The sequence below is a fragment of the Oncorhynchus mykiss genome, chromosome 18, assembly GCF_013265735.2.
Source record: "Oncorhynchus mykiss isolate Arlee chromosome 18, USDA_OmykA_1.1, whole genome shotgun sequence".
In the NCBI taxonomy this organism is placed as follows: domain Eukaryota; kingdom Metazoa; phylum Chordata; class Actinopteri; order Salmoniformes; family Salmonidae; genus Oncorhynchus; species Oncorhynchus mykiss.
The window spans coordinates 57,057,792-57,072,036 of NC_048582.1; the positions used below are offsets into that span (position 1 = coordinate 57,057,792).

Sequence of the window (14,245 nt, forward strand, 5' to 3'; positions counted from 1 at the left end):
AAGGCTGTGTTACTCCCGCCACACCGATAGGTACAGTAGTAACGTTGCGGTAGTTCTGTTCTCAGTCTATTAAATTTAAACTCATTTACCCTAGAACTGAAGTTACAGTTGCTAAAGATAAAGGACATATATAAGTTGTTTGTCATGCCGCAAACCTACTAGTAGTCGCTCAAGTAGTGGACAGTATAGGTTCCACATTTCCCCCGGTCCAAACGTAATCTGGAACCTGCAGAATCGGCACCTCTTGGTGTGTGCCATAAGAGAACGGGCTGAAAATTCAACACCATAGATCAGCGGTGGGCAACCCTGGTCCTTCAAGTTTTGGATTTAACTGACCTGGAAGACCAAGTGTGTTTAATTTAGGCAATCACTCAACATTTCAATTAGCTAAGTAGCTCACTGTGGTGCCTAGTAGGGACATAATCCTGAAGTACTTGTGGCACTCCTGTAACAGGGTTGTCTACCTCTGCCATAGATTAACCACCTAGCCTGGACAATAGTCCAATCTCTTTGTCCACTCTCACTGTCTCAGTATCCCCCAAGTAGTGCATACGTTTTTTTATATTTGCTCTTTTAGAATTAATTGAACATATCCGAGTTAGGACATGTATATCGTCTTTGGTATATGTAGACCATTGTTGCCATGAGGTAAGGGTTCTTTAACTCCCAGAGGACACTGTTGAAGAGGCGGGAGAAGAGGTGAAAGGGGTATAGAGGGACTTCTCAGACTCGGCATCGTCTGCTTTCACCAGGCAGCTATCACCAGGTCTGACGCAGGGGCTTTGTTGGGCAGCAGGCCTTCCTTCTCGCGCTTCTTCTGTTTCATCCGGCGATTCTGGAAGCAGATTTTGACCTGAGTCTTGTTTAGCTGAAACGCTGTGGTGATCTCCACGCACCGTGCCTGGGTCAGGTACTTGTTGAAGATGAACTCCTTCTCAAGCGCGGTGATCCTTCTGTGTAATCATCCTATCCTGCCAAACTGATTCCAAACCTGCTTTCTTATTTGTACGTAGGGGTTATGGAGAGGGCCGGTGGGGTAAGTAACTGATCTTGACTCAGGTCTTGGTAGTAGTGGTCAGCTAATGAAGAGGTCCCTACGTAATCATGTCACATAGGCTAGTCTAGTCATCTCCCTACTGAATTTGAATTGAGGGAAAGACAAATAAAAATGTAGAAGAAAAGACAGTCGAGTTAGACATTTTTCATGTCCAACAATCCAGAGAAAGATGGTGAATCAAACCCAGAATGAGTCAGAGAACTGTCAGTGCCGGAGGAGAGGAGTGAGGGGCAAACTGTTCCTGATGGTGATGCTAAGCCCGCCAGTTGAGCATCACCACCGGCATCTCCACTAGCTAGTAGGCCCACTAGTGAGTCAGATTCAGCAGGAGATGGAGAAGTTACATTCCGATATTGTTATATTTGTTCCACCGCTACATTGACTCACCTTGGAGAGTGCTGTCCATTTCACCACCATAGATAGGAGCCTACTTGGCTGCTACATTGACTCACCTTGGAGAGTGCTGTCCATTTCATCACCATAGATAGTAGCCTACTTGGCTGCTACATTGACTCACCTTGGAGAGTGCTGTCCATTTCATCACCATAGATAGGAGCCTAGTTGGCTGCTACATTGACTCACCTTGGAGAGTGCTGTCCATTTCATCACCATAGATAGTAGCCTACTTGGCTGCTACATTGACTCACCTTGGAGAGTGCTGTCCATTTCATCACCATAGATAGGAGCCTAGTTGGCTGCTACATTGACTCACCTTGGAGAGTGCTGTCCATTTCATCACCATAGATAGGAGCCTACTTGGCTGCTACATTGACTCACCTTGGAGAGTGCTGTCCATTTCATCACCATAGATAGGAGCCTAGTTGGCTGCTACATTGACTCACCTTGGAGAGTGCTGTCCATTTCATCACCATAGATAGGAGCCTAGTTGGCTGCTACATTGACTCACCTTGGAGAGTGCTGTCCATTTCATCACCATAGATAGGAGCCTAGTTGGCTGCTACATTGACTCACCTTGGAGAGTGCTGTCCATTTCATCACCATAGATAGGAGCCTACTTGGCTGCTACATTGACTCACCTTGGAGAGTGCTGTCCATTTCATCACCATAGATAGGAGCCTAGTTGGCTGCTACATTGACTCACCTTGGAGAGTGCTGTCCATTTCATCACCATAGATAGGAGCCTAGTTGGCTGCTACATTGACTCACCTTGGAGAGTGCTGTCCATTTCATCACCATAGACAGGAGCCTACTTGGCTGCTACATTGACTCACCTTGGAGAGTGCTGTCCATTTCATCACCATAGATAGTAGCCTAGTTGGCTGCTACATTGACTCACCTTGGAGAGTGCTGTCCATTTCACCACCATAGATAGGAGCCTACTTGGCTGCTACATTGACTCACCTTGGAGAGTGCTGTCCATTTCATCACCATAGATAGGAGCCTAGTTGGCTGCTACATTGTGTTTGACACTTTTTTTAAATGTATTTCAATTGAATGATTTCCTTATTTGAACTGTAACTCAGTATAATCATTGAAATTGTTGTATGTAGCATTTATACTTTCTTTCAGCATATTACTTGGAGTTATGACTTTATGGCTACATTCCTATCCATATCCAATACAGAGAGGTGTTGCATCAATCTGCATTCACCTGTCCCATTCTGCATGACACTCACCTGTCTTCGGCGGGTTCCTCTTCACTTTCATCCTGTCGAAGGTCTGTGAGTTGGAGGCTCTCTCTGACAGGGGCGAGCAGCACGCGTCAAGGTGGGCCGCGTGCAGGGGTGGCAGCGGGTTCAAGCACCCATTGAAAGGACACAGGTTGGCCTGCTTGTGCTCACCACCATAGGTAGAATGAGCGCAATGGAGCTGACCAAGGGCCGCACCCCGTAACCTTGGCAATGCTGCGGTACCATGGATGAGGAAATGTTCCTGGAGTACATTAACCAGGCGCACTGGGGGAACCCCGTGACCGACTCCACATCCTGGTTCAGTGCGTAATAGTTGTGGGTGGTACAGAAGCCCTGGCGTCCATAACCCGAGATGCAGGCAGGATGGGCACCATAGGCTAAGCCCAGAGAGCTGGTAGGAGTCTGGTATGACCATGTCTGTGAGGGATACCATCTCTACTGGGCATGAAGCGCGCATCTGCCCCACAGTTGTTCTAATGACCACGCATGACTGGAAAGTTGTAATTCCGTAATCTAAGGAGATACTCATTGTAGTATCGTCTCAACAGGACTGAGAGACAGTCCACAACAGGCCCGGTCTTCTGATGACTTTCTATTTGTCTCACCCTGGGTAACCACATCACCTTTACCGCTATCAATGAAACGGTGGGCAGTCACGTGGCCCGGGTCAGCCAGTGAGGTGCTCGGCCGTGTCCCCTTAGCGTGACAGATTTTGAGTGGGTCTTTAAATTCCAATTAGTCGATCAAGGTGACGTGCTTAACCACTAATTTGTTGGTGGAGCAAACAATGAGCCGGGAGGCAGACGACGGTGGATGGCGATCAGGTCCCATGTAGAGTGGGGAACAGCAAACAAGGCTTCTGCTAAGCTGCCCTGCTTGAATGACTGTCAGGAGAAGAGTTATATACGATGACCCTCCACAAAAAAAAATACTACTATGATTTCAGTGTGCAGTAGGTAATGTGGCATTTCAAGATGAACAAAGGGGCATATGAAAATTGAACTGAATGTATTGAGAAAGAGAAGAAAGAGAGAGACTGAGGGAGAGAGAGAGAGAGAGAGAGAGAGAGAGAGTGAGTGTGTGTGTGTGTGTGTTTAGGATCCAGAGTTGCTCAGTCTATGCTTAGAGACCATGTTTAAATTGTTCTAGGTTCCCCTGCTAACCATATGTCAGGATCAATAGAGTGCTTTCCCTGTAATATCAGTCATTTTGTCGACATTATAAAGGAAATAAATTCGAGCACAGTTTTTGCACAACCTTTCAAGAGTCCTTACATACACTCGATCGGGATAACTATCCATTAATTATAACACTATTGCGTGTGTGTTTGCGCGTGCATGCGTGTGAAGTTGTCAGTCAATAGCGTCAGCTGGTTGGCATGGAGACGTGAGTCTGGTGCACCAGTCACTCTCAACTGCACCTTACCACAACCGAATGATTCAACGTGCATTATGTTGTTTCACTCGATTGTGACTGCACATCTAAGTCGTTTTAAGTGTTATCTGCATTGATAGAGGGACAGAGGCATTGTAGGGTTTTTATTTTATTGAGGCAGGCTCGCTGAACCACATGCAGAGATTCGAAGACCACAAGAATTGGCCCATCAAAAATAATCAGTGACACAATATTAATAGCATTGCGCCAAAAGCCATCATGCAGTGTGTCATTTTACGCACACTCCTTTTCATTATGTAGAATGATCAGTTGATTTAATAACGGGATGTCGGTGTTGTAAGGCTCTTGCAGCCTCAGGAGAAATTGCTGCTTGATCATCCTGTTATGAGGCCGTTTGAGAAATTAATGGTGATTAAATTTTATGTTGCAGAGAAAGGGGGACTGGTGCTCCCATTCCTGGTGCCAAATGCTCGCTCTCCCTTTCTCTCTCTCTCTCTCTCTCTCTCTCTGTTATGCTCTCTTCATTTATTTTTCTATACAGAAAGGCACACATCGCCACATATCACACACACACGTTACAGTTTTTCTTCAATCTGTTTGGTGCAATTTTCACAAGTATGTGGTAGGCTACATTTTCACAACTCTTAGTACAAAACTCAAAACAGACTAAAAGGCAGTTTTTTCAAAACTCTAAGCACAATTTTTATTGACTAAGTACAACAAACAAAATCACACAGTCACTTCATTACCAATCGTAATCAGTTTAATCTAGAAATACATGTTTCACATTGCAATATATGTTCATACAAAGTAAGTGCCTTTCACAATGCAATGCTCACATTACTTTTGATATGATTCTCTTCTCTGTTGTTAAAGTACATTTTACTATGATTTAATCCGACTGCTCTTAATTGATTATCATTTAAACGTTTGGTAAACCTAGCTATAGATTTTACATGTAAACTGGTTTGTCAACAGATTTTGAGAACTACACAATGAACATGTATGATATGTACTCAAATGTACTACTATGATGATGACTATTATGATTTTACTTCACAGATTTTAAAAATGTAATCTGATATTGAATAAGCTCAGAAACGTAACAAATCAAATCCATGTTTATTGGTTAAGTACACAGATTAGCAGATGTTACAGCAGGTGCAGCGAAATGATTGCGTTTCTATAGATCCAACAATACATTAATACAATAGAAATACAATACAAAACCGATATGCAAATAATTCAGAAGGTCCAAACAAGAAAGAAATGCATGGTGAATGCAAGGTGAAGTATCTGGGGTGTTTTTATTGTGTGTGTGTGGGGGGGGGGGGCATGCTAGTGCCATGCTCTTGCGAACTGAGCAACACATGACCACTACAATGCATAACAACAATGCAATACTGTAAAATATACAATACATGATTACAATACAGGTGTAAAGTATATGATTGCCATCCCCATGAGTGTGCCACCCTCCTCCAGGCCATGGGCGAGGCATTCAATGACATCATTCCAGACCTATGTGAGGCTTGGATCTGCCATGCCAAAAGGTTTTTCCCCATGTGCATAAACAATGAGGACATTTACTGCGATGTTAATGAGAACCTATGGCCAAATGCTCAAGACAGGCTTGATGCAAACTAGTGCCTGCTAAACGTTGTTTATTTATTTCATTAATTTAATTTGTTTTGATTTGTTTGATAATGTTGTAATTATATCTGAACAATATATATTTGCATCAGTGATTGTAAAATATGTCTTTAATGATGACAAGTTTTATCACACATGGGATAGAAATTATGGAAATTAGATTTGACATTTTTGATGGGTCAATTTTTGATGGGTAGAGCAAGTGTATTTCCTAATGTTAAAACCAGTAATGTAGCATATTACATTCAAAGGGCATTTTTTATATTGGATTAACTTGTTGTTAAAACAACTACATTGAGAAGATATCATTATGTTGTGTTTCGGGGATTAAATCAATGTTCTCATGGTATTTCACAGTAAACTTATATTTTGGATCAATGGGTGTGTGGTGAAAGATGTCTCCAAACAAAATGAAAGCACAATAAAATGTTTTGAAGATAAAACTTGGCGGATTACAAGTGTTGCCAGTTTGAAGTTTTGTACTAAGAGTTTTTTTTTTAAGTACCAAAGCGATTGAAAAACCTGTAACAGAGAGAGAGAGAGAGAGAGAGAGAGAGAGAGGGGGGGGGGGGGGGGGGGCGAGGGATAAGAGGGGAATAGTGGTTTGCGCCCCTACTGGATGATAAGAGGATTGTATGGCCTAGTGGTGGTTATTCTTCTAACAGCCTCTGTTGGACCTCTCACAGGCTTTTTTTCAGAAGGGGGGGTGGGGGTTCCGCGGGAGGTCGTGCCCCCCAGATAGCATATGAACATATCAGAAGCCATTATTTTATTAATTTTTGAATGACAGGAAATTATCTTTAAAACTGCAAAACAACCTCATGGAAAATCTGTAGAACAGCAGGAAATTAGATCAAGGATTCTTGAAAGTCGGGACAATCCTTGTCTGACAGGGAAACAAAAATGTCAGGCAGGTCACCTTTATACAAGTCAGTATTTGACGTCCATCAATATCCAAGGATATCGAGAGATAACGGGCAAAGCGGCCACCAGGGGCAAAAGTGAGCGCTGTTACCTTAAAGTGGGTTTTTGACGTAGCATCTGCCTCTGGTTCCATAGGAATATAAAATTGTTTTTCATAATTTTGTTTTAAGCCTATCCCAGACCTTAACCCTTACCTTAAAGCTGCATTATGTATGCTTCCCGTGCTTTTTTGCATGAATTACTTTTGGTTTTGTACACCAGCTTCAAACAGCTGAAAACACAACATTATTGGTTATGGGAAATATATTTCACAGCGGTTTAGATGGTACTATGATTCTCTACACTCTACCTGCTTGTTTTGTAACATAAACTGAAATCAGGTGAACTATTACAACTATGACAATTTTAGAAACCATTGTAAGCATCTGCCTCTGATTTCAAAGGTTGCATGTTTGAATCTAGCATAGAAAGTTTTTTTATATTTTTGTTTTAAGCCTGTCCCACACCTTAACCCTACCTTAACCATTCAGAGTTAATGCCCAACCTTATGAATGTAGAGGTCAAACTTAACCCTAACCTTAAAAATGTGGAGTTAATGCCTAAACGTAAAATGTGATTTTTGGAACAACTTCGAAATTTGAGAAACATGGATGACTGTCCAATTCTGATGTGAGACTGTGAGAAGTTGTTGTAAAATGTACATTTATGGAATTTTATAAGGGAAAGATTTGTTTTGGGAATTTTCTAATGCCCTTGTCTGTAGCAAAATGTCCCAATTTCAAACTCTCCAAAAAAAGTGTCTACAATTCTAAAAACTGGCAATAGTGGATATTAACTGGGAAATTATCTTATGTAGTTACTTGCAATAGCCCTTTGTGACTTTAAAGAATATTTCTCTCAAAACTGTGATTAAAAGATGTGTCCGAAGATTTGGTAAACTCTAAAAATGAATCAGGAATGAGCAGGGTCAACTATACCATAAGGACCCCTTATTCATGTCTTCATTACATGTAGCGCACTCATGGTCTCATGGCACTCATTGTCTGTAAAGTTCTGTACTTTTGGTAGATTAAAACAAAGAATACTGCAATAACCGTGGTCACAACCATAAACGGTCAACTCTTCCTGACATTTCTTCCTGATAGATTAGATAGATTATGAATTTTGATTCAAATACGTTACATTTAATTAGGTTTTAGAGTCATAAAGCAACTGAGGAAAAACAAAATTGCTACTGTGTACGCCACTTGAATGAATAAAAAAATGCAATTTTTGTCAACTCTGTAAAGCATCAACTCCCTCAGATTTGTATCTCTTGTTGGACACTAATTGAAAAATGAAAGTTAGTTGCATTTGATAAAAATGAAATAAAAATGTGGTTGTTTCTTTACATGGTGTGATAGCTGATACTTTGGTCTATCAAAATATATATTTAAAATGTTGTTACTATTAAAACAAATATTTGCGGGGGAAAAAGTTAAGATTGTACCTTCTTTTAAGAATCCATTATCTCTAAAACAGCAACATTTTCTCTCAGCCTCATGGCAAATTGTGCAAAATAGCATGATATTCTATAAAACTGCAAATTGTTCACTATGCCCCCTAGCAAAACCCCTCTTGGACACAGCAAGACTCCTTAGTTTCGAACCATGAGACAGTACTAAAGTATCCTACACTAACTACGCTTCGCTCTCTCTTTCTCTCGCTCTCTTCAACCGTGCACATAGCGCGTGGGTGCAGCACTCTTCGCCAGGCCGTGAACGTTCCAGAATGCTTTTTCTGCGAACGTGGAATGGGGTGAGAGAAAAGGCGCTTTGTTTCGGAATTATTTGGTTACCAGCCTTTGGAAAGGAAAACCCAAGTTGGACCAGAGTTGTAAAGTAGCTTTCCTCTTGACATATATATGTGCATGGAATATGTGCATAACCTATAGCCTACGCGTGCAGTCGTCCACTGCCAGTTTTTAATCAATTACATATTGGCTAAACGTCACTCCACCAATACGCTACAGTTGAATGTAATGTGGTTATGCACTTTGCTTTGCAATGATACATTTTACGATCGATCCATGCTATGTAGCAACCCGTGGTTAGTATGACCACAAGCATTAGCATGTTGAGTGAAATATTGACAACTAGTAGCCCATTCCAAAATTATTACAGCATTGTAATATTTCTGACCAAATCTCATACAACTCCAAGGTGAAATTAGTAAAACATGCATTTCTCCAAGGCTGTGGAAAAATATATTTCTGCACAAGGACATAAAACGTTTATAGCCGAAAGCCATTTTGCCCTAATAGGTTATTGTTATGAACATCTCAATTTAATCAAATATATTTATTGGCATACACTGCTCCCCAATCACTAAAAGCTTTAGAGCTATTTTTAGAAAATGTAAAACGTGTCAAATGAATACTAATGTATAGGCCTGCAACAGCCTGTTTTGAATTAGACTACTTATAGCACGAGGGGGAAGAGACTGCTGCACGCTGCTGCACGCTTGGAGAGCCCGCGTGTTTGAACAGCTATAAAAATTCATTATTACCAAAGGCTTACAAAGCTTCAGAGTTTTTGGCCTCGATTCGCGAATCCCATCTGAAAAAGTAAAGAGGGTTGTTATTTGTGCATTATATATGACAATTGGTCTCTTTGATAACGTTCTCATTCATGACGGGGTTTGATTTATGAGCTCGTGAAGGCAAACATGGCTCGAGCATTTGCCTTCACATGCACACAGCAAAGGAGGCTAGCAATAGGGAGGCATGCTATTTCTAGCCTAGTATGTTCACAATTTTACTAACTTTACAACCAGGGGAAGTAAAAGAGGACATTTATTAGATGTATTGTAGTAGCCTGTGAAATGTTCTGTATACTCGAATCTGCTTGAAATTGGACAAGGGAGGTTTTCTAAAGAGTTTCTGATTCAAAATTGTAAGCTGATATTTCTATTGAACTCCATTCTCAAATTGCAGAGCTATTTATATCACTGAAAAATCATGAAAAAGGTGCTAATTTTTAATGAACATAAACTGAATACAATATCAAGGGCTCAAGGCCTCCACGATGAAGGTTCGTTTTTATCGACTAAACATTTATGCTTAGCCTATAATATAATATAAACCATGCATTTATTAGAATAACTATAGGATTTATACTCCGACATACGGCTATATTGGCCTGCTTTTATCACACTATTTTGACTTGCAAATTAATTAGAGTAAATTTGTATTCAGAATGAGCTACTAAACATTGTATCGATTGGTAATGCCTCATTTCTATTTTTGGGGGTTGATAAAAATACATTTGATCAAAAATTCACTTTACACTTGATAAAAAGGTTTGGATAATAATAACAAAACACAATCTTGCAAGTTCCTTATAGCAAGTCAGATTTATTCTAACAAAAATATCCATGGCACTGTAAGCTATACAAAAATAAAATGACCAGAATTCATACTATTGTGCAACTTTTCACATACCCATATTATTGCATCTTAAGAAATAATTGTGTTATTGTAATTGCAGGCCACAATGGTATATTTTTCCAGACTCTTACCTTGAATTAATCGACTAGGCCTAATCAATTAATCAATAAAAAGGAAATGTGCCGATCATATCAAACAACCACCAAAATTTACTTCATAGTTAATACCGGAGTTTTTTTCTTTCTTTAAATGTTCCAGGTGAAAGTCTCGCTCTATTTTTCATTGATTTCAATAGCTCAGATGCTGTAAGTCAATTGTAGTTAATGACTCCGAGAAAAAGTAGAAGTTGTCGGTAGATATGTCCAGATTGTCCACGGGGCTGTCCAGGGATTCTGACACACTAGGCGAGGTGGCATCAGAGAAGTGAAGGCAAGAATCCGAGGAGAATACTTGGAAGTCTTGTATTGAGACGTCCAGGGCCGCGGGACTACCGCCATTGTCCTGGCCAGGTGCAGAGCCGGGCCCTATTGTTGACACGCAGCCTGGAACAGTGGGTGACGGGTTGGGGAAATGCTTCAGATTTTTGTCATTGCTGCTCAGTGGTAAAACTGTGTAACTCTGGGCCACGCCATTGTGCGGGCCAACATTCTGGAGCTGCTGGGAAGTACTGAGTGAGTTCTGCTGAAAGGAGCAGGCCCCTCTCTCCATAAGGGCCCCGGTCACTATATTGAGGCTCTGCTCAAACACCGAGCCCTCATCCTCCTCCTCGTCGCTCTGGGTCCTGTCCTCAGCACTCGGCTCTTTCCCTTCGCCATTGTGGTTCTCCTTGCATTGGGTCTGCCTCTTGTGCTTCATGCGCCGGTTCTGGAACCATACTTTGACCTGCCGCTCGGTGAGGTCCAGCAGGGCGGCTATCTCCACCCTCCTCGGTCGGCAAAGATACTTGTTGAAGTGGAACTCCTTCTCCAGCTCCAGGAGCTGTGTGTTGGTGTACGCAGTCCTCAACCGCCGGGAACCCTCTCCTCCACTCTCTAGAATCTCCGGCGAACCTGAGACAGCAGCACATAAATCACGAGATAAAGAAGCATTACACAATTAACCACTATGACTTGATAATGCAATATTACTCCTGTATAAACACAAACCACCAGAGATCAACCTATTTAACACAGTGGCTATACTGCAGCAAAATGGCTGCTCATAGTAGCACCCTATGCATTCTCCCCCACAAAATAGCCTACTTGTAATATGGCTATTGACTGATTAATGCACACTATTGGACGAAGTCCTATAGCGCACCATATGTACATAATTTCCCCCAAAATACAGCAGAGAAAGACAGAGAGAGAGCAGTAGTGTGGTACAGACTGGGCTACTATACTGATGAATGCGCCAGCTGCCCGGGACGGCAACACTACTCTATCACTCTTCATTACTGTCACACATCAAAACTCTGGCACTGCTCCGCGAGGAAGGGCACCGTGGAAATTAAATAAATCATTTTACATTACTTAACTTTGCCCAAACTTTTCCGAGTAGAGTAACAATATGGATAACCCAATGCACCATTGTGCCCAGCAGATTAATTTCGAATAGGCTCTGCAACTTGGTAATGGCTAGCCTATTCCCACTCCTTCAAGAGCTTGGAAAGTCAATTCTGAATAAAAATGTATGCCCTCTAAATTACCCCATTAAAACCACCCACCTTCCGGGGAGAAGCATACAGGTCCACTCGTTATGGCAGTCGCGGTGGAAGTCGGCAGGTGATTCTTCTTGGAGGCTTTCTTCTCTCGCATCCAGGGGTATTCCGGGGGTAGGGAGGCAGTGGGCAGCGGGATGCATCCATCGGGGCTGTGTCTGGGCCGGCTATGCCTCGGGTGGATGCCTGGGTTGAGGCTGGGAATGGTCTGCTCAAAAGGAGGAGGAATCAGTGTCGAGTGTGAAAGCGTCGAGCTCTTGATTGATGAACTTTGAAATGAATCACCGACAGGGGGGAAAGATGTCAGGCACTCAGCAAGCGAAGGCTGACTATTGATAAAACCGCTCTCTCGCTCGAATTCGTAATTCATCTCCGCTCGCTGAGAGCCGAGGAAAGTTTGCTGCGCGTATTTTTATAAATGTAGCGGCTCAATGAGAAAGAGGTGGTGGCATTTTTTTCAAATTCACTGATTACGGCCGTATGGTGACCGAACAGCTATTAAACTATTGAATTCATGGAGACAAGGTTGAAATTGGAGCCAAGTCACATGATAACTTCTGCCCAATGACAATTTGGGGTTTAATCAAAAGAAGCCACTGTCTGCGTGATTGATCCAAAAACTCTGGTGAAGAACGCCTTGTCTCTATGGGGACGGCTGTTTTTATTTACACCTTTTTTACGCCCACCCCAGTTTATTGTCCCCTAGCCTCCTAGTCAACTAAACTATGAATGTTTTTTTAGAATGGCTGTCTGAGCGCTGTGAAAGTGAAGTAACTATATTGCCCGGGCTCATGCAGTCCTATTTTCTCGTATTGTTTGAGTATGTCTGGAGAGAACGCCCCCGCGCCACACAAATTACACCAGTAGCTACACACTATGCATGCGGTCATTAGCAAAGTTAGCCATTCATGTAGAGTTCTCTCTGGGAAAAAACACCCCATAAACTGATATTTAGAGATCCTGACAGCAACAACCCCTAACAATCCAATGTGTTCCAAAACGGTAGAGTTTACAATGTGTGACAATGTATGTCTGTGTTCATAGACTTTCTTTTCAATTCAAGCATAGATGAGCTATAGGTTAAGCTACTAATTGAGGCATACAACTGGGAACAAAACGTCATACCTATTCTGGAGGCATGGGTTAACCATGCCTACTATACCATTTTAGTGTCATCCACTTGTATGCAGTACATTTATTACACATGAAGTAGTTACATATTGTGTTTAACGCCCAGATACCCAAATACATATGGAGCATGTAAGCACACACAGACAAACCTCAGACAAATACACACACACACAACCGTTGTTGCTAAAATGATATGCACCTAATGCAAAAAAAATAAGGCTTTAAAATATCACATTTTGTGTGCATATGCATACCAATCATGTTCTGTTTCATTTGAGTCTGGATGTTTTGTGGAGTAATTATACTCTTTCTCAGTCTCTGCAATTATATCACTCTGCAGAGCACTCCCAGTTACACTAAAGCAAGGTTGACCTATATGCTAACAATATACTAAGTTTAGGGAAACAAATTCCAGCCGGTGGGTGGTGGACAAGGGCATAATGATCCTCTTTACATTTAACCTTATTTTTGACACATTTCACATTGTGCTGTTGCACAGTTAATAAACCCCTGCCATTGGAATAGGTCATTTTAACGAATACATTGCGGAGAGATTCTGTAGAAGGAATTGTGTATCGACTGAGCAGCTCCCACAGTTTGGCTATGTACCCTTCCAGTACAATCTGTAAAAGCCACACTATGGATGTTTTTCGTCAAACAGCCAGTAAGCAGCTATGTTGTATGCTTCAAAGGAAATCAAATTGGAAGAGTGAGTGGGAGAGGAGGAAAATAAGTGGTAGGCCTTGCTCAGTTTATTGCTTATATAGCAAACAAAGAATCCTGGAAGCCTGCGCGCGATCAATCTTACTCGCCAAAAGGTCTGACAGCTCGGTGCCCTCAGAACACATTTAAGGCTTCTAACTCTCCCCCGGATCAAATGCAGCCAGGAAGCGGCGAGCAACGCTGGCCATTTAGATTATAACACGTTTCTGTTCGCTGTCACATCTTTTCTGTCGCTTAAGGGATGTTTTAAGACATTAAAAATACATGGAACATTTTGCAGAAGGGCGATAATGCGCGTAAATGGTGAGTAAGCTAAACCAACATCGCCACTGCATTTTCTTTCTGGATTTTTTGGGGGCGTATTTACAAAACGTAATTATTTTCGTTGGAGCATACATTTGGGTTTGTTGGTAGTGAGCAGAGTCTGTGGTAAAGGACGGGCCTGAGGAGGAGACGGATGGATTTTTGGAATTACGCATAGGCTTTGTGTGTGAGGCAAGGAGTGGGTGGCGGCTTTCTGTGAAACCTACTCAGACCTACACATTTTTTTTACAGGGGGATTCTGGGGGAATGATTTAGAACAC

The 14,245-nt window shown here is 41.9% G+C and overlaps 1 protein-coding gene and 1 pseudogene across 1 annotated transcript; both read right to left on the reverse strand.

Annotated features, from left to right (window-relative positions):
• Positions 1-745: 745 nt before the first annotated feature.
• On the reverse strand, positions 746-3,238 carry LOC110496863 (annotated as a pseudogene).
• Positions 3,239-10,048: 6,810 nt separating this feature from the next.
• Positions 10,049-12,811, reverse strand: LOC110496566 (homeobox protein Hox-A2a). The gene is made up of 2 exons (XM_021572540.2): positions 11,814-12,811; positions 10,049-11,157 (listed from the first exon to the last, which is right to left on the reverse strand). The coding sequence occupies exons 1-2, from the start codon at positions 12,175-12,177 to the stop codon at positions 10,397-10,399; spliced, it is 1,125 nt and encodes a 374-aa protein (XP_021428215.2). The 5' UTR covers positions 12,178-12,811; the 3' UTR covers positions 10,049-10,396.
• Positions 12,812-14,245: the final 1,434 nt, after the last annotated feature.

Bases quoted from the DNA above. Each gene is read 5' to 3' on its own strand.
- LOC110496566 (XM_021572540.2), bottom strand. From the start codon at position 12,177: ATGAATTACGAATTCGAGCGAGAGAGCGGTTTTATCAATAGTCAGCCT. The intron at 11,158-11,813 runs GTGGGTGGTTTT...CTGCTGTCTCAG, and splicing joins TGTATGCTTCTCCCCGGAAG to GTTCGCCGGAGATTCTAGAG.